At 52.7% G+C, this 20,769-nt stretch overlaps 1 protein-coding gene across 1 annotated transcript in view; it reads right to left on the reverse strand.

The window, feature by feature from the left end:
* Positions 1–20,769, reverse strand: part of NOL8 (nucleolar protein 8) — a 135,871-nt gene that overhangs the window by 107,852 nt on the left and 7,250 nt on the right. Inside the window, exons 3-5 of the mRNA XM_075321792.1 lie at positions 9,930–9,992; positions 9,693–9,771; positions 2,952–3,105 (exon numbers count right to left, since the gene is read on the reverse strand). Coding sequence (XP_075177907.1) covers positions 2,952–3,105; positions 9,693–9,771; positions 9,930–9,992 — 296 coding nt within the window. The remainder of the gene's footprint in view (positions 1–2,951; positions 3,106–9,692; positions 9,772–9,929; positions 9,993–20,769) is intronic.

The raw sequence follows: 20,769 nt of genomic DNA on the forward strand, positions 1-20,769 counted from the left end.
TCAGAGTCATCACCCTGGGATGCAAGAGACACCCCCGGATCCCGGAGCTGTTCCGACTGAGGGGGACCAGGGAGCAATGAGTTAACAGTGTCCATGGCCTGAGTTACTGGTCTAGACTGCAATGTTTCAAGAATTTTAGTCATAGTCACAGACAATCTGTCAGCAAAGACTGCAAACTCCGTCCCTGTCACCTGGACAGTATTCACAGGAGGTTCTGCCTGGGTCACCTCCAGCAGAGGCCCCGGCCGAGCAAGTGCCACAGGGGCCGAGCACTGCACACAGTGGGGGTCAGTGGAACCTGCCGGTAGAACAGCCCCACATGCGGTACAAGCAGCATAGAAAGCCTGTGCCTTGGCACCTTTACTTTTTGCGGTCGACATGCTGTTGTGTCCTCTGAGAAATCTAGGAGGGTATATAGCAGAGAATCTCCAGCGACCGTACAGTGCAATGGAAAGCTGCAAGCAGAAAATACAATATACACTTCGGCACCAGTGGGGGTCAGCCCTTGAGGGCAGCTTACCGCCCGCTGAAAAGCGGGTGTGTGGGCACCAGAATCCCGTGTCTGGGTCTCCCAGTCTCCTCTCTCCAGCTCAGACTGCACACAGGAATGGCTGCCGGTGTCCTGTGAAGAGGGGCGGACCGTGGGCGTCCTCAGACAAAGTGCGGGAAACTGGCGTCCCACTGTGCCCAGTGTGAGGGCTGGAGTATGCAAAGCAGACTCCAGCCCTCTGCGCTGACGTTCTGTACAGCGTCCCGCCCTTCCCCTGACTGGCAGGCCTGAGGGCGGGAACGAAACGAAACTAGGCCGCAAAAAGCCGGGGACTCGAGTAATAAGCGCGGCCGTGATATATGCACGGCCAGCGCGGAAGTCCCCGGCGCACCACAAGTCCCAGCCGCGCCGCAGCGAAAATGACAGCAGCGGCCGCGCGGCAGTTTCAAATACATGTCCCCTCTCAGCAAAGCTGTAGATAGGAATGGCACCAGCGCGCAGCGCTGTTGTCCCCGGCGCACTAACACACCCAGCAACGCTGCGGTGTGCGCGCGATATGTACGGGGACACAGAGTACCTTGACGTAGCAGGGCCTGTCCCTGACGATACTCAGCTCCATTCCAGCAGGTTTTCCAGGGCTGTGGATGGAGCACGGTCTCAGTGCCTGGAGACCGGTAAAATCCCACTTCACCCAGAGCCCTAAGGGGGATGGGGAAGGATGCAGCATGTGGGCTCCAGCCTCCGTACCCGCAATGGGTACCTCAACCTTAACAAACACCGCCGACAAAAAGTGGGGTGAGAAGGGAACATGCTGGGGGCCTTAGTATGGGCCCTCTTTTCTTCCATCCGACATAGTCAGCAGCTGCTGCTGACTAAACAGTGGAGCTATGCGTGTATGTGTGCCTCCTTCGCACAAAGCATGAAAACTGAGGAGCCCGTGATCCCACGGGAGGGTGTATAGCCAGAAGGGGAGGGGCCTTACACTTTTAAGTGTAATACTTTGTGTGGCCTCCGGAGGCAGTAGCTATACACCCAATTGTCTGGGTCTCCCAATTAGGTGCGACAAAGAAATAAAAAAGTTATGGCTCTCGGAAGAAGGGGAGCAAAAAACAAAAACGGAAAGTGCCCGGGGGCTGAAGGGGTTAAAAGGCATGTTTATCAGCGGTAGAGCCAGTGCTATGTTCTTCCTATAAACCTGTACTTCTGATTAACTATAAGTTAGTGATTTGTCCACTTGTTGATCTACAAAAGTAAAATAAAATACTGTAATTATATATTATAAATATTTTTGGAATTGGAAGTAAAAAAGTAATTAAAAAGGTAATATGGTCAAGTTTTAAAGAGAACCGGTCACCAGATTTGGGGCCTATAAGCTGCGGCCACCATGAGTGATATGTTATATACAGCAATCCAGAATACTGTATATAAGAGCCCAGGCCACACAGTAGAATGTAATAATCACTTTTAGAATACTCATGTACGGGGCAGTCCGGTCCGATGGGTATCGCTGTTCTCTGGCCCAGCGCCTCAATCACCATCCTCCTCCTTCGCAGGCCAGGTCAAAGTACTGTAATGTGCAGGCACAAGGAAAGGTTAAAGACCGCCCGCGCATGCGATCTACAATACTTTGATCTAGCAGGGCAAAGAGAAGTGTGGCTGCGCAGAACCGCAACGCCAGCTTGTGTGGATGACGTAGGACGCATCATGCACACAGGCTTGCAGAGGAGAAACATGATCGCAGCAGAGGAGGCGACGCCAGACCAAGAGCAGTCCCATCGGACTGGACCACCCCTTAGGTGAGTATTTTTTACGTTATACACAGTGGCCTGAGCTCTTATATACAGTATCCTAGAATGCTGTATACAAGTGCTCACTGGTGGTGGCCGCAGCTTATAGTCGCCAAATCTGGTGACAGGTTCCATTTAAGAGCCAGTTTTCACAGCTTTGTCAGTTTTGAGCTAGCCTAAAAAGGTTTTTCCCAAAAATAAAAAAAAATGATCCCCAATCTATATGAAAGAACAACTTGCTGATCGTTGGGACCCGCAGCGATCTTGAGATTGGAGTGGAAGTGCGCATGCTCGGGCTACACTATAGTCATGGTCTATGGGAATGCTAAGTGCAGCGATCAGCAACTTCCAGCAGTTCCATAAACAACTGATCATTACCTTGAGATGTCCATGATTACAAGCCACAAGAATGAAACTTCAAAAGGCAAAATCTGGGTATGTGACAGTACTTGCCTTCTGATTGACCCACCACCTATGAGATATTCAGCTAAATGGTCAACACAGGTTATAAAGCAGCAGCCTCACTGTGCTGCCGAGCTGATTAGTTTTCACTTTAATAACTTCCTAATTAACCCAGCTCAAATCCGCAAAATGTCATCACTCGAAGTATTAACACATCAGTAAGAACAGGGAAGAAGAAAAATCAGAGAATTAGCATTTCACAGATGACCTGCCTTATGATTGGGGACTTCGGTGCCCGGCACGGCCGCTTTCATCTGAAAGTCAGTGACGCCAGCTTTTTCCAGGGACTTCAGAAGGTCATTTTGTGGGTGGCTTTGTTCCCTTGGTTTCTTCTTCTCTTTGGCCGCTTGTCGCTCTTGTTCCAGCCTGCACAGAACAGAACATACAAATTCAATGCTGCAACGCCTTAAAGGGAACCTGTCGCTTGACTTATGCTGCCCAAACCAAGGTCCGCATGAATCAGAGCCTGGCCGTACAAGTGCAATCAGGTAGATTTTCTGCGAAACGATGCGGCATTTCTGAGAAGATATATAAACTATCTGGCCAGGGACTATAGAGAGGAGACTAGTCTGGCATGGTCCCGGGAAACTCCTCATAGTACTACTTTAGTTGATCACCCAACGGGGTGGGAGAAGCTGTCCAGGGACTGTGCTGGACTAGTCCAGTGTCTCCATATTGTTCTTGGCCAGATCATTAAAGGGAATCTATCACCAGATTTTTGCTCCCTCATCAGAGCAGCATAATGTAGAGACAGAGATCCTGATTCCAGTGATGTGTCACTTACTGAGCGGTTTCTGTCATTTTGATAAAGTCAGTGTTTTATACAGAGCTCATGAATATGCTGGACTACCTGGTAGCACACCACGTAGTCCTGTAATGATAAAGAAGGGAATTTTGTTTACTTACCGTAAATTCCTTTTCTTCTAGCTCCTATTGGGAGACCCAGACAATTGGGTGTATAGCTTCTGCCTCCGGAGGCCACACAAAGTATTACACTTTAAAAAGTGTAACCCCTCCCCTGCATCACGGGCTCCTCAGTTTTGGTGCAAAAGCAGGAAGGAGGAAACTTATAAATTGGTCTAAGGTAAATGCAGTCCGAAGGATGTTCGGAGAACTGAAAACCATGAACCAAAAGAACAATTCAACATGAACAACATGTGTACACAAAAGAACAAACAGCCCGAAGGGCACAGGGGCAGGTGCTGGGTCTCCCAATAGGAGCTAGAAGAAAAGGAATTTACGGTAAGTAAACAAAATTCCCTTCTTCTTTGTCGCTCCATTGGGAGACCCAGACAATTGGGACGTCCAAAAGCAGTCCCTGGGTGGGTAAAAGAATACCTCAATAAAAGAGAGCCGAAACGGCCCCCTCTTACAGGTGGGCAACCGCCGCCTGATGAAAAGGAGATACCACCTTAGGGAGAATTCCGGGACAGGACGCAGAACCACCTTATCCTGGTGAAACACCAGGAAGGGGGCTTTGCATGACAGTGCTGCTAGCTCCGACACTCTTCGGAGTGATGTAACTGCCACTAGAAATGCCACCTTCTGCGAAAGACGTGATAAAGAGACATCCCGCAGCGGCTCGAAAGGTGGTTTCTGAAGAGCAGTTAGCACCCTGTTAAGGTCCCAGGGTTCCAGCGGACGCTTGTAAGGTGGGACTATATGGACCTGCGGAAGCCTGGCTAGGCGCTTTTGAAAAAATACGGAGAGCGCAGATACTTGTCCCTTGAGAGAGCCGAGTGACAAACCCTTGTCCATTCCGGATTGAAGGAATGAAAGAAAAGTGGGTAAGGCAAACGGCCATGGAGGAAAACCATTATCAGAGCACCAGGATAAGAAGATTTGCCAAGACCTGTAATAGATCTTGGCGGACGATGGCTTCCTGGCCTGTCTCATGGTGGCAATGACATCCTGAGATAACCCTGAAGACGCTAGGAGCCAGGACTCAATGGCCACACAGTCAGGTTGAGGGCCACAGAATTCAGATGGAAAAACGGCCCTTGTGACAGCAAGTCTGGGCGGTCTGGAAGCGCCCACGGTTGACCCACCGTGAGATGCCACAGATCCGGGTACCACGACCGCCTCGGCCAATCTGGAGTGACGAGAATGGCGCGATGACAGTCGGACCGGATCTTGCGTAACACTCTGGGCAGCATCGCCAGAGGAGGAAACACATAAGGCAGTCGAAACTGCGACCAATCCTGAACTAATGCGTCCGACGCCAGAGCTCTGTGATTTTGAGACCGAGCCATGAATGCCGGGACTTTGTTGTTGTGCCGTGACGCCATGAGATCGACGTCCGGCGTTCCCCAGCGGCGACAGATCTCTCGAAACACGTCTGGGTGAAGAGACCATTCCCCCGCGTCCATGCCCTGACGACTGAGAAAATCTGCTTCCCAGTTTTCTACGCCCGGGATGTGAACTGCGGAGATGGTGGAGGCTGTGGCTTCCACCCACTGCAGAATCCGCCTGACTTCCTGGAAGGCATGACGACTGCGCGTGCCTCCCTGGTGGTTGATGTATGCGACGGCAGTGGCGTTGTCCGACTGGATACGGATCTGTCTGCCCTCCAGCCACCGATGGAAAGCCAATAGGGCTAGATACACTGCCCTTATCTCCAGAACATTGATCTGAAGGGATGACTCTACCGGAGTCCAGGTTCCCTGAGCCCTGTGGTGGAGAAAAACCGCTCCCCACCCTGACAAGCTCGCGTCCGTGGTGACCAAAGCCCAGGTTGGGGGTACGAAGGATTTTCCTTGCGATAGAGAATTGGGAAGGAGCCACCACTGAAGAGACGTCTTGGTTGCAAGGGAAAGAGAGACGTTCCTGTCGAGGGAAGTCGACCTCCTGTCCCATTTGCGGAGAATGTCCCATTGGAGTGGCCGCAGATGGAATTGCGCGAATGGCACTGCCTCCATCGCTGCCACCATCTTCCCCAGGAAGTGCATGAGGCGCCTCAAGGGGATGTCGATCGATGCTAGGAAGTCTCCTTTTGACATCGAGGCGATGACCGAGCGGAGAGATTCCATCCGAAACCGTCTGGTGCTCACATGTCTGTTGAGCAGTTTGAGGTCCAGAACGGGACGGAATGATCCGTCCTTCTTTGGCACCACGAACAAGTTGGAGTAAAAGCCGCAACCACGTTCCTGAGGGGGAACGGGGATCACAACTCCTTCTGTCTTTAGAGCATCCACTGCCTGAAAAAGTGCGTCGGCCCGAGCGGGGGGCGGAGAGGTTCTGAAGAAACGAGTCGGAGGACGAGAGCTGAACTCTATCCTGTAACCGTGAGACAGAATGTCTCTCACCCATCGGTCTTGAACATGTGGCCACCAGGCGTCGCAAAAGCGGGAGAGCCTGCCACCGACCGAGGATGCGGCTCGGGGATGCCGAGAGTCATGAGGAGGCCGCCTTGGAGGCAGTGCCTCCTGCGGCCTTTTGGGGGCGTGACTTGGACCGCCACGCATAGGAGTTCCTCTGGCCTTTCTCCGGCCTGCTGGACGAAGAGGATTGGGGCTTGGCGGAGGGACAAAAGGACCGAAACCTTGATTGTATTTTTCGTTGCGGAGGTCTCTTAGGTTTGGACTGGGGTAAGGAGGAGTCCTTTCCCTTGGATTCCTTAATAATCTCATCCAATCGTTCGCCAAACAAGCGGTCGCCAGAAAACGGCAAACCGGTTAAGAACCTCTTGGAGGCCGAGTCTGCCTTCCATTCGCGCATCCACATGGCCCTGCGGACTGCCAGAGAATTAGCGGATGCCACCGCTGTACGGCTAGCAGAGTCTAGGACTGCGTTCATGGCGTAGGAAGAAAAAGCTGACGCTTGAGAAGTCAAAGACGCAACCTGCGGAGCAGAATTACGTGTGACCGCATTAATCTCAGCCAGACAAGCTGAGATAGCTTGGAGTGCCCACACGGCTGCAAAGGCCGGGGCAAAAGACGCGCCCGTGGCTTCATAGATGGATTTCACCAGGAGCTCTATCTGCCTGTCAGTGGCATCTTTTAGCGATGAGCCATCTGCAACCGATACCACAGATCTAGCCGCCAATCTGGAGACTGGAGGATCCACCTTGGGACATTGAGCCCAACCCTTAACTACGTCAGAGGGGAAGGGATAACGCGTGTCAGTGAGGCGCTTAGTAAAGCGCTTGTCCGGAACCGCTCTGGGCTTCTGGACAGCATCTCTGAAGTTAGAGTGATCGAAAAACGCACTCCGTGTACGTTTGGGGAACCGAAACTGGTGTTTCTCCTGCTGAGAAGTCGACTCCTCTACAGGTGGCGGCGGGGGAGATATATCTAACACCTGGTTGATGGACGAGATAAGATCATTTACTAAGGCGTCCCCTTCAGGTGTATCAAGATTGAGAGCAACGTCAGGGTCAGAGCCCTGAGCTGCGACGTCCGCCTCGTCCTCCAGCGAGTCCTCAAGCTGGGAACCCGAGCAGCGTGAAGAAGTCGGGGAAGATTCCCAGCGCGCCCGCTTAGCCTGTCTAGGACTGTGGTCCGGGCAGGAGTCCTCCACGTGAGACCTAGGGCCCACCCTGGGAGCGCGCTGCGGCGCGGACCGAGAGGGGCCTGGAGGCGATGATCCAACAGGGGCCGGGGCCTGTGCAAGGACCGGTCTGGACTGCAAAGCTTCTAGCAGCTTGGCAGACTATTTGTCCATAGACTGAGCCATGGATTGTGAAAGTGACTCAGAGTTTCTCAGCAAAAGAGGCTAACTCTGTCCCTGCCGCCTGGACAGGGGGAGCAGGGGGGTCTACATGAGCCAAGGGGCCCACTAGTGACCGAGGCTCCGGCTGAGCAAGCGAAACAGGGGTCGAGCATTGCTCACAGTGAGGGTAGGTGGAACCCGCAGGTAACATAGCCCCACAAGAGGTACAGGCCGCAAAAAAACCCTGTGCCTTAGCACCTTTGCTCCTTGTGGACGACATGCTGTTGTCTCCTAGGAGAGTGATCACTGAGGGTATATGGGAAAGGGTATACAGCCCGACCGAACAGAAATATATATATATAAATACGTATCTATTCCGGCACCCTAGGGGGGCCAGCACCGGGTGACCGGTGTGGCTTACCGACCGCTAAAAAGCGGAGTGTGTGTCCTCCAGATTCCCTGCCTTAGGTCTCCCAGAGCTGCAGAGCTCTTCCCTGATAATCCTCCACCGGCAGAATGCCAAAAAATGGCTGCCGGAGCTCTCAGGGGAGGAGTGGAGCCGTGGGCGGCGCTAGGAAAGTGCGGGAATCTGGGGTCCCCACAGTGATCAGTGAGGGGGGAGGAAACATACAGGATGCTCCGGCCCTCACATCCGACGTCAGGTCGGCAGTCCCGCCCTTACCCCTGACAGGCAGGCCCGGGGGCAGGATTTTTGCTACTAGGCCGCGATGAAGCCGGGGACTAAATTTAAGACCGCGGCCGACAAGAAGGCGCGGTAGTCCGCCGGTCTTCTCAAATCAGCAGCTGCTGCAGCGTCCGGGAAGAAGGCGCTCCCTGCACAGTCCCCATGGGGACACAGAGTACCTTAGAGATGCAGGGCCCGGTCCCTGAGGATGAACAGACTCCTGTCCGGCAGATTCCCACAGGGGCTGCGGAGGGAGCACGGTCCCAGTAAATGGATGACCGGTCAGGATCCCACTTCTCCCAGAGCCGCTAAGGGATGGTGAAGGAGACGGCATGAGGCTCCGGCCTTTGTACCCGCAATGGGTACCTCAACCTTAACAGCACCGCCGACGTAGTGGGGTGAGAAGGGAACATGCCGGGGGCCCCGTGAGGGCCCTCTTTTCTTCCAACCGATATAACTAATATGAGAATGCATGAGTGGATGTGTGCCTCCTTCCACACAAAGCATAAAACTGAGGAGCCCGTGATGCACGGGAGGGTGTATAGGCAGAGGGGAGGGGTTACACTTTTTAAAGTGTAATACTTTGTGTGGCCTCCGGAGGCAGAAGCTATACACCCAATTGTCTGGGTCTCCCAATGGAGCGACAAAGAAATTACTGATTAATCAGCAGTAGATTATCAAAACTAAGCAGCACAGTAAGTGACACATCGCTGGAATCAGGATCTCTGTCTCTAGATTATGCTGTTCTCAGATTCGGTGGCAAAACCCTGGTGACAGATTCCTTTTAAACCATAACCCCTCTAAAACACTGCACTGTTTCAGAGAAGAACGTACAGTCATGCAGCCAGGGTCTGATTCTTGCTGTCTTTGATTTGGGCAGAATAAATCTTTAATAGCAAACTTGTCGGGGGTCCGGTACCCTGACCCAGCACCTGTTATTTGCTCCAGTGGCGGCCGGATGTCAATACTCTGAACAGAGCTACAAAGCGCATCTCCGTGCAGGCTGCTGCCGGGTACTGCAGATCGGCTCCTAATCTTTTGCGTACTGAGAAAGTGTTGATATCCAGCTACAGCTAAACACCTGATAGATGGAGGTGCCAGCTGTCAGACCCCCAACCGATCTGATGTTAAAGGGAACCTGCCACCGGATGTTTAACTCACCTAACGGTCAGTGCAGAGCAGACTGGTTGGATGGGCGTCTCCGTTCTTCAGGTCCAGCGCCTCCTCTTTCGGCCATCTTTGTCCTCCTTCTGAAGCTAGTGTGGATGACGTGTTCTACGTCCTACACACTCGCCGACATTGAGGTCCTGCGCAGGTGCACTTTGATCTGCCCTGAGTAGGGCAGATAAAAGTATTGTAGTGCACCTGTGCAGGAGCTCAATGTCAGCTAGTGTAGATGGCGTTATCCACACTAGCTTCAGAAAAAGGACAAAGATGGCCAAAAGAGGAGAGAACGGAGACACCCATCTGACCAGTCTGCGCCGCACCGACCGTTAGGTGAGCATTATAAACATCCGGTGACAGGTTCCCTTTAATGACATCCTATGTATAGTTCATCACTATGTTGTTACTGGACACCCCCTTTAAGTACATGACTAGGGAGTGAATGAGAACTTACTTATGCAAGAAACTTTCCTTGGCCTTTTCTATCTGCAACACTCCACCCTTCCATTTTGTCTTATTCAGAAGAGAGAGACCTATAAAAGAAATGAGAAGTAAAAGGCTTAGTGGAGTTTCATTTTGTGAAACCACTGGAATAAATGGCTATTTCAAAGTCACACTTGGCCACAGCTCCGAGCCGCCCACACTGGGTTGTCCACATGTTTATCGGTTTATACATGGCCGGGAAACTCACATCTTTTTAGGTCTGCGTCTGAGATATTAATGTTCATGTAGGCAAAGGTCCTTACAGGATTACCTGCAACCGAGAAGATTAGAACATAGTTATCGCGCCCAAGTAACAGACGAATGCCAGGTTTACAGAAGTCATCATTTTTAGAAGCCCATGAAACATTAGTGATTTAAATAGTATTTTCAAAAAAGGCACCAACAGATCATGAGCTACCTGCAGCACCCAAATTGCCTTTATACGGACAGGTGCTGCAGCTAGTACATGATCTGCTGGAGCCTTTTTTGCCGGGCAAAATCTCATGCCTGCGCAGTGAACTCGCTGGTTCGTGCAGGCACATCTATGTTTTCAGCTCCACGTGCAACAAGGCAGAGCAAAGTGCGCCTCCGCGAGCCGGGAATATGGAGAGTTTACCCGCCTATGTGGATGGCATCCAAGGCACCATCAACGTCAATTAGTACAGGAGGAGGGCGAAAAAAGGGACAGGAGGTGCAGATTAGGACTCCCATCGGACCAGATAATTTACATACAGGGTGGGAGATTTTATAAAGTTATTTTTGGGTCTACAGAGGGATCAAGGGGTAACGTGCACCTTCATGGAATGCAACACGAGCACTGCTTTATTGGAACTTGTCAACATTTTTGGGGCCTATAAGCTGCGGCCACCACCAGTCCATTGACCTGACTATTCTTGTTATCTAGGTGCATATCAGTGACATTATTGAATATGTTAGGAGCCTTTTTGGCCAGTGTACAAGCCATATGTGTGTGTATCTCTAGTGCCTATCTTTCTGAAATAAACACCCTTTTTTGTGTCCTCGCCAAACTACCTCATATTTACACAATTGTATTATTAACGTTTGTACTATTTATATAAATAATAAAATATATGAATTTTACTGATTGGTCATGGCATTTTGTGCCTTGTTTTTTCAAGTGTGTATGACGTAGCATGCGTCATTCACGCTGGCTTCAGAAGAAGGAAGACCAAAATGGCCGAAAGAGGAGGCGCCGGTACCGGAGAACGGCACCACCCATGTGACTGGTGTGCACCGGAGTGACCGTCTAGGTGAGTATTATAAAGTGTTTTTTACGTTCTACACAACGGCCTGTGCTTTTATATACAGCATGTTAGAATGCTGTATATAAGAGTTCACTGGTGGTGGCTGTAGATTATAGGCCCCAAAAATGGTGACAGGTTCCCTTTAAAGGTACTAGTGTTAGTTTACAAGGCCAAAATCTGGTGACAGGTTCCCTTTAAGAATACTCATTCATGATTATCTTACAGCTTAAGTTAGGCTGGGGCCACACGGGCACTACTGCGATCCACTTGCATGATACTCGGCTCGTGCTGGCAGTACAGCAGAGCCGAGTGTCATGCCTGTGTCCTTGCAACTGAGGTCCGTTCGTGCGAGCAGACCTCAGCTGCGGGGGGCGGGCCGGCACTCAGGAGGGGAGGGAGGGATTTCTCTCCCTCTTTCCTGCATAGCCGGCTATTGCCATTCTCGCACTGCACTAGCAGTACACCGGTGTACCGCGAGTGCAGTGCGATTTTTCTCTCGCCCCATTCACTTGAATGGGTGCGAGAGAAGAAGGGAATTTTGTTTACTTACCGTAAATTCCTTTTCTTCTAGCTCTAATTGGGAGACCCAGACAATTGGGTGTATAGGCTATGCCTCCGGAGGCCACACAAAGTATTACACTCAAAAGTGTTAAGCCCCTCCCCTTCTGCCTATACACCCCCGTGCTCCCACGGGCTCCTCAGTTTTGGTGCAAAAGCAAGAAGGAGGAAAAAGAATTATAAACTGGTTTAAAGTAACTTCAATCCGAAGGAATATCGGAGAACTGAAACCATTCAACATGAACAACATGTGTACACAAAAAAACAGGGGCGGGTGCTGGGTCTCCCAATTAGAGCTAGAAGAAAAGGAATTTACGGTAAGTAAACAAAATTCCCTTCTTCTTTGTCGCTCTATTGGGAGACCCAGACAATTGGGACGTCCAAAAGCAGTCCCTGGGTGGGTAAAATAATACCTCGTAAAAGAGCCGTAAAACGGCCTCTTCCTACAGGTGGGCAACCGCCGCCTGAAGGACTCGTCTACCTAGGCTGGCATCCGCCGAAGCATAGGTATGCACCTGATAGTGCTTCGTGAAAGTGTGCAGGCTCGACCAGGTAGCCGCCTGACCCACCTGCTGAGCCGTAGCCTGGTGCCTCAAAGCCCAGGACGCGCCCACGGCTCTGGTAGAATGGGCCTTCAGCCCTGAGGGAACCGGAAGCCCAGCCGAACGGTAAGCTTCGATAATTGGCTCCTTGATCCACCGAGCCAGGGTTGATTTGGAAGCCTGTGACCCTTTACGCTGGCCAGCGACAAGGACAAAGAGTGCATCCGAGCGGCGCAGGGGCGCCGTACGAGAAATGTAGAGTCTGAGTGCTCTCACCAGATCTAACAAGTGCAAATCCTTTTCACATTGGTGAACTGGATGAGGACAAAAAGAAGGTAAGGAGATATCCTGATTGAGATGAAAGGGGGATACCACCTTAGGGAGAAATTCCGGAACCGGACGCAGAACCACCTTGTCCTGGTGAAACACCAGGAAAGGGGCTTTGCATGACAGCGCTGCTAGCTCAGACACTCTCCGAAGTGAAGTGACTGCTACTAGAAAAACCACTTTCTGCGAAAGGCGTGAGAGAGAAATATCCGTCATTGGCTCGAATGGTGGTTTCTGAAGAACCGTCAGCACCCTGTTCAGATCCCAGGGTTCTACCGGCCGCTTGTAAGGAGGGACGATGTGACAAACCCCCTGCAGGAACGTGCATACCTGTGGAAGTCTGGCTAGGCGCTTCTGGAAAAACACAGAGAGCGCCGAGACTTGTCCCTTAAGGGAGCTGAGCGACAAACCCTTTTCCAGTCCAGATTGAAGGAAGGACAGAAAAGTGGGCAAAGCAAAAGGCCAGGGAGAAATACCCTGAGCAGAGCACCACGACAGGAATATTTTCCACGTCCTGTGGTAGATCTTGGCGGACGTTGGTTTCCTAGCTTGTCTCATAGTGGCAATGACGTCTTGAGATAACCCTGAAGACGCTAGGATCCAGGACTCAATGGCCACCCAGTCAGGTTGAGGGCCGCAGAATTCAGATGGAAAAACGGCCCTTGAGATAGCAAGTCTGGTCGGTCTGGTAGTGCCCACGGTTGGCCGACCGTGAGATGCCACAGATCCGGGTACCACGACCGCCTCGGCCAGTCTGGAGCGACGAGGATGACGCGGCGGCAGTCGGCCCTGATCTTGCGTAACACTCTGGGCAACAGTGCCAGCGGAGGAAACACATAAGGGAGCTGAAACTGCGACCAATCCTGAACTAAGGCGTCTGCCGCCAGAGCTCTGGGATCTTGAGACCATGCCATGAACGCTGGTACCTTGTTGTTGTGCCGGGACGCCATGAGATCGACGTCCGGCACCCCCCAGCGGCAACAGATCTCCTGAAACACGTCCGGGTGAAGGGACCACTCCCCTGCGTCCATGCCCTGGCGACTGAGATAATCTGCTTCCCAGTTTTCCACGCCTGGAATGTGAACTGCGGAGATGGTGGAGGCCGTGGCTTCCACCCACAGTAGAATCCGCCGGACTTCCTGGAAGGCTTGCCGACTGCGTGTGCCGCCTTGGTGGTTGATGTATGCCACCGCTGTGGAATTGTTTGACTGAATTCTGATCTGCTTGCCTTCCAGCCACTGCTGGAACGCTTTCAGGGCAAGATACACTGCCCGTATTTCCAGAACATTGATCTGAAGCGAGGACTCTTGCTGGGTCCACGTACCCTGAGCCCTGTGGTGGAGAAGAAGGGAATTTTGTTTACTTACCGTAAATTCCTTTTCTTCTAGCTCCAATTGGGAGACCCAGACAGTGGGTGTATAGCTACTGCCTCTGGAGGCCGCACAAAGAACTACACTTAAAAGTGTAAGGCCCCTCCCCTTCTGGCTATACACCCTCCCGTAGGAGTACGGATTCCTCAGTTTTAGTACCAAAGCAAGAAGGAGGAAAGCCAATAACAGTTTCAAAAACAAATTCAATCCGATAACTAGATCGGAGAACTTAAGAAACAACGTGAACAACATGTGCACCCGAAAAAAACGAAACCCTAAAAACAGATAGGGCGGGTGCTGGGTCTCCCAATTGGAGCTAGAAGAAAAGGAATTTACGGTAAGTAAACAAAATTCCCTTCTTCTTTTTCGCTCCTAATTGGGAGACCCAGACAGTGGGACGTCCAAAAGCAGTCCCTGGGTGGGTAAAAAGATACCACATGAACGGGCTGTCATACAGCCTCTTCCTACAGGTGGGCCACCGCCGCCTGAAGGACCCGTCTACCTAGGCTGGCGTCTGCCGAAGCGTAGGTATGCACTTGATAGTGTTTGGTAAACGTGTGCAGACTCGACCAGGTAGCCGCCTGGCACACTTGCTGAGCCGTAGCCTGATGCCTCAACGCCCAGGACGCACCAACGGCTCTGGTAGAATGGGCCTTCAGTCCAGATGGAATCTGAAGCCCAGCAGAACGGTATGTGTGAAGAATTGGTTCCTTGATCCACCGCGCCAGGGTGGATTTGGAAGCTTGCGATCCCTTATGCTGACCAGCGACTAGGACAAAGAGCGCATCCGAACGGCGTAGAGGCGCCGTGCGAGAAATGTAAATCCTGAGTGCTCTCACCAGGTCCAACAGATGTAAACCCTTTTCAAATTGGTGAACTGGATGCGGACACAAAGATGGCAAAGTGATATCCTGATTGAGATGAAAGGAAGAAACCACCTTGGGAGAAAACTCTGGAATTGGACGCAGTACTACCTTGTCTTGGTGAAACACCAGGAAGGGAGATTTGCAAGATAACGCCGCCAGCTCGGACACTCTTCGAAGAGATGTGACCGCTACAAGAAAAACTACCTTTTGTGAAAGCCGAGAAAGGGGAACCTCTTTCAAGGGCTCGAAAGGCGGCTTTTGAAGAGCAAGGAGAACCTTGTTCAGATCCCAGGGTTCCAATGGCCGTCTGTAAGGAGGAACGATATGACAAACTCCTTGGAGAAACGTGCGTACTTTAGAAAGCTGTGCCAAGCGCTTCTGAAAGAATACGGATAACGCGGAGACTTGACCCTTAAGCGAGCTAAGGGACAAACCTTTTTCCAACCCAGACTGCAGGAAGGAAAGAAAAATTGGCAATGCAAATGGCCAGGGAGAAAACCCTTGAGCCAAGCACCACGCTAAGAATATCTTCCACGTTCTGTGATAGATCTTAGCTGAGGATGGTTTTCTAGCCTGTCTCATTGTGGCAACAACTCCCTGAGATAAACCTGAGGCCGCTAGGATCCAGGACTCAATGGCCACACAGTCAGGTTCAGGGCCGCAGAATTCTGATGGAAAAACGGCCCTTGAGACAGCAGATCTGGACGGTCTGGTAGTGCCCACGGCTGGCCTACCGTGAGATGCCACAGATCCGGGTACCACGACCTTCTTGGCCAATTTGGAGCGACGAGTATGGCTCGCTGGCAGTCGGACTTGATTTTCCGGAGAACTCTGGGTAACAATGCTAGAGGTGGGAACACATAGGGGAGTCGGAATTGCGACCAATCCTGAACCAATGCGTCTGCCGCCAGCGCTCGGTGATCGTGAGACCGTGCCATGAAAACTGGGACCTTGTTGTTGTGCCGTGACGCCATCAGATCGACGTCCGGCGACCCCCAGCGGCAACAGATCTGTTGAAACACGTCCGGGTGAAGGGACCATTCTCCTGCGTCCATGCCCTGGCGACTGAGAAAGTCCGCTTCCCAGTTTTCCACGCCTGGGATGTGAACTGCAGATATGGTGGACGCTCTGCTTTCCACCCACGTCAAAATCCGCTGGACTTCTTGAAAAGCTTGGCGACTGCGTGTTCCCCCTTGGTGGTTGATGTACGCCACCGCTGTGGAGTTGTCCGACTGAATCCGAATCTGCTTGCCTTCCAGCCATTGTTGGAAGGCTCGCAGGGCAAGATAGATTGCTCTGATTTCCAGAACATTGATCTGCAAGGTGGACTCTTCCTGAGTCCACGTCCCCTGAGCCCTGTGGTGGAGAAACACCGCTCCCCACCCTGATAGGCTCGCATCTGTCGTGACCACTGCCCAGGACGGGGGAAGGAACGACTTTCCCTGTGACAATGAGTTGGGGAGAAGCCACCAACGTAGAGAGTCCTTGGCAGTCTGAGAGAGGGAGACCGTCCTGTCGAGGGACGTCGATTTCCCATCCCATTGGCGCAGAATGTCCCATTGGAGAGGGCGCAGATGAAACTGCGCGAACGGGACTGCCTCCATTGCTGCTACCATCTTTCCTAGGAAATGCATGAGGCGCCTCAGTGAGTGCGACTGGCTCTGAAGGAGAGATTGCACTCCAGTCCGTAGCGAGCACTGCTTGTCCAGTGGAAGCCTCACTATCGCTGATAGAGTATGAAACTCCATGCCAAGATAAGTCAGAGATTGGGTCGGGGTTAGATGAGACTTTGGAAAGTTGATAATCCACCCGAAAGTCTGGAGAGTGTCTAGCGCCACCTCCAGACTGTGTTGGCATGCTTCTTGAGAGGATGCCTTTATAAGCAGGTCGTCTAGATACGGGATGACCGAGTGACCCTGCGAGTGCAGAACAGCTACTACTGCTGCCATGACTTTGGTGAAGACCCGGGGGGCTGTTGCCAGACCGAAGGGTAACGCTACGAACTGTAGGTGCTCGTCGTGTATGACGAAACGTAGGAAACGCTGATGCTCTGGTGCAATCGGCACGTGGAGATACGCATCTTTGATGTCTATTGATGCTAGAAAATCTCCCTGAGACATTGAGGCTATGACGGAGCGTAGGGATTCCATCCGGAACCTCCTGACTTTTACGTGTCTGTTGAGCAACTTCAGATCCAGGACGGGACGATACGATCCGTCCTTTTTTGGGACCACAAACAGATTGGAGTAAAAACCGTGACCCTGTTCCTGAAGAGGGACGGAGGTCACCACTCCTTCCGCCTTTAGAGCGGCCACCGCCTGCCACAGAGCATCGGCTCGGTCTGGTGGTGAAGAAGTTCGGAAGAAACGAGTTGGCGGACGAGAACTGAACTCTATCCTGTACCCGTGAGATAGAATATCTCTCACCCAACGGTCTTTGACGCTTGCTAGCCAAATGTCGCCAAAGTGGGACAGCCTCCCACCGACCGCGGGCGTGGGTATCGGAGACCGCAAGTCAGGAGGACGTCGTTTTGGCAACGGTTCCTCCGGCTGGTCTTTTTGGGCGTGACTGAGACCTCCAAGAATTTGAACGTCTCTGGTCCTTTTGAGTCTTTTTTGACGAGGCGAATTGGGACCTGCCCTGTCCTCGAAAGGACCGATAACCAGACTGACCCCTCCTCTGTTGGGGCTTGTTTTGTCTGTGTTGCGGTAAGGAAGAGTCCTTACCCTTGGAGTGTTTGATGATTTCATCCAAACGCTCTCCAAACAATCGGTCACGAGAAAAAGGCAAATTGGTTAAGCACTTCTTGGAATGAGAATCTGCTTTCCAATGTCTCAACCACAGAGCCCTACGCAAAACAACTGAGTTGGCTGACGCCACTGCCGTGCGGCTTGTAGCGTCCAGAACAGCATTAATCGCGTACGACGCGAATGCCGCCATTTGCGAGGTCAATGGTGCTACCTGCGGGGCAAATGCACGTGTGACTGAGTCGACTCGCGCAAGCCCGGCCGTGATAGCTTGGAGTGCCCATACGGCCGCAAAAGAAGGCGCTAATGACGCTCCAATCGCTTCATAGATGGATTTCAGCCAGAGCTCCATCTGCCTGTCAGTGGCATCTTTAAGTGCCGCTCCATCTTCAACAGCAACCAAGGATCTAGCTGCAAGCCTGGAAATTGGAGGATCCACTTTTGGACACTGGGTCCAACCCTTGACCACTTCAGAGGGAAAAGGGTAGCGTGTATCTTTAAGTCGTTTAGGAAAACGCCTTTCAGGATAAGCGTGGGGTTTCTGGATTGCGTCTCTGAAGTCAGCGTGGTCCAGAAAAGTGCTTAATGTACGCTTAGGGTATCTGAAATGGATTCTCTCGTGCTGCGAAGCTGACTCCTCTACAGGAGGAGCTGGTGGGGAAATATTCAACATCTTATTGATGTTAAATATAAGATCATTAACTATGGCGTCACCATCTGGTGTATCTAGATTGAGAGCGGTCCCAGGATCAGAATCCTGATCAGTTACGTCCGCCTCATCACCCATAGATTCATCCCGCTGGGATCCAGACCATTGAGATGAATGTGAAGGCCCGTCATAACGAGCCCGCTTAGGCTGCCCGGGGCCATCGTCCGAGTCAGAGTCTTCACCCTGAGGTGTAGATGCCCGTCCCGGAGCTAGGAGCTGAGGGGGACCAGGGGGCAATGATTGCACAGTGTCCGTGGTCTGAAGTACAGGCCTAGCCCGCAATGTGTCAAGAATTTGTGACATAGTGAGAGACATTCTGTCAGCAAAAGCTGCAAACTCAGTTCCTGTCACCTGGACAGCATTCACAGGTGGTACACCCTGGGTCACGTCCAGCAGAGGTCCCGACTGTGCAAGCGCCGCAGGGGCCGAGCACTGCACACAATGGGGGTCCGTGGAGCCTGCCGGTAGAAAAGTCCCACATGCGGTGCAGGAAGCATATAATGTCTGTGCTTTGGCACCCTTGCGTTTTACGGGCGACATGCTGCTGGCTCTCTGCATGTGAGAGAGTCTATAGCCAAAAGGGCGACCAGCGCTATGCAGTACAAAGTATTTGTAGCAACAAAATACTAAGAATACTACGAGCACAAGAGGGGGTGAGCCCTGAGGGCTGCTTACCGCCCGCTGAACAGCGGGTAAGAGGCTGCAGAATGCCTTGTCTGGGTCTCCCCGGCTCCCCTCTGCAGCGCAGCGTGTCTGGCAAGAATGGCTGCCGGCTTGTGTGGAGAGGGGCGGTCCGTGGGAGTTCCCAAACAAAAGTGCGGGAACAGTGTCCCCTCTGTGCTGACTGTGAGGGCTGGAGTATGTAAAAACGACTCCAGCCCTCAGCGCTGATGCACTGGCCAGCGTCCCGCCCCTCTCCTGACTGGCAGGTCTGGGGGCGGGAACGAACGAAAGCAGGCCGCAAAAGCCGGGGACTCGAGTTATCAGCGCGGCCGCCGTAAAAGCGCGGGCCGCGCTGAAGTCCCCGGCGCACTACAAGTGCCAGCCGCGCCGCTGTTCCAGCGGCCGGCGCGACCGAGTCCTAGACGTGGGCAGCGTCCCGCCCCTCTCCTGACTGGCAGGTCCGGGGGCGGGAACGAACGGAAACAGGCCGCAAAAAGCCGGGGACTGTAGTTATCAGCGCGGCCGCCGTAAAAGCGCAGGCCGCGCTGAAGTCCCCGGCGCACTACAAGTGCCAGCCGTGCCGCAGTCCCAGCGGCCGGCGCGGCCGATCCCATAAGTGTGCCTGCTTCAGCTAAGCTGAATGAGGCCATGGCACAGGCGCCGCAGCGCTGACGTCCCCCGGCGCACTACAACACCCAGCATGCTGCGGTGTTAGCGCCAAATGCACGGGGACACAGAGTACCTTAAGGAAGCAGGGCCATGTCCCTGACGTACTCCGCTCCATCCAGCATCTTCTCCAGGGGCTGTAGATGGAGCCCGGTCTCAGTGCCTGGAGACCGGTAAATCCCACTTCACCCAGAGCCCTGTAAAAAGGGATGGGGAAGGAATCAGCATGTGGGCTCCTGCCGCCGTACCCGCAATGGGTACCTCAACCTTACAAACACCTCCGACATAAGTGGGGTGAGAAGGGAGCATGCTGGGAGTCTGTATAGACCCTCTTTTCTTCCATCCGACATAGTCAGCAGCTGCTGCTGACTAAAAACAATGGAGCTATGCGTGCGTGTCTGACCTCCTTGCGCACAAAGCTAAAACTGAGGAATCCGTACTCCTACGGGAGGGTGTATAGCCAGAAGGGGAGGGGCCTTACACTTTTAAGTGTAGTTCTTTGTGCGGCCTCCAGAGGCAGTAGCTATACACCCACTGTCTGGGTCTCCCAATTAGGAGCGAAAAAGAAAAACCGCTCCCCACCCTGACAGACTCGCGTCCGTCGTGACCACCTCCCAGGATGGGGGTAGGAAGGATTTCCCTTTCGATAATGAAGTGGGAAGAAGCCACCACCGAAGGGAAGCTTTGGTCGCCTGCGAGAGGGAGACGTTCCTGTCGAGGGACGTCGGCTTCCTGTCCCATTTGCGAAGGATGTCCCATTGAAGAGGACGCAGGTGAAACTGCGCGAACGGAACTGCCTCCATTGCTGCCACCATCTTCCCCAGGAAGTGCATGAGGCGTCTCAAGGTGTGTGACCGACCTTGAAGGAGAGATTGTACCCCTGTCTGTAGTGACCGCTGCTTGATCAGTGGAAGCTTCACTATCGCTGAGAGGGTATGAAACTCCATGCCAAGGTATGTCAGCGATTGGGCCGGTGTCAGATTTGACTTTGGAAAATTGATGATCCACCCGAAACTCTGGAGAGTCTCCAGGGTAGCGTCGAGGCTGTGTTGGCATGCCTCTAGAGAGGGTGCCTTGATCAACAGATCGTCCAAGTACGGGATCACCGAGTGACCCTGAGAGTGGAGGACCGCTACTACAGTAGCCATAACCTTGGTGAAAACCCGTGGGGCTGTTGCCAAGCCGAACGGCAGTGCCACGAACTGCAGGTGTTCGTTCCCTATGGCGAAGCGCAAAAAGCGCTGGTGCTCTGGAGCAATCGGTACGTGGAGATAAGCATCCTTGATATCGATCGATGCAAGGAAATCTCCCTGGGACATTGAGGCGATGACGGAG

This window comes from Anomaloglossus baeobatrachus, chromosome 8 (assembly GCF_048569485.1).
Source record: "Anomaloglossus baeobatrachus isolate aAnoBae1 chromosome 8, aAnoBae1.hap1, whole genome shotgun sequence".
NCBI classification, from domain to species: Eukaryota; Metazoa; Chordata; class Amphibia; order Anura; family Aromobatidae; genus Anomaloglossus; species Anomaloglossus baeobatrachus.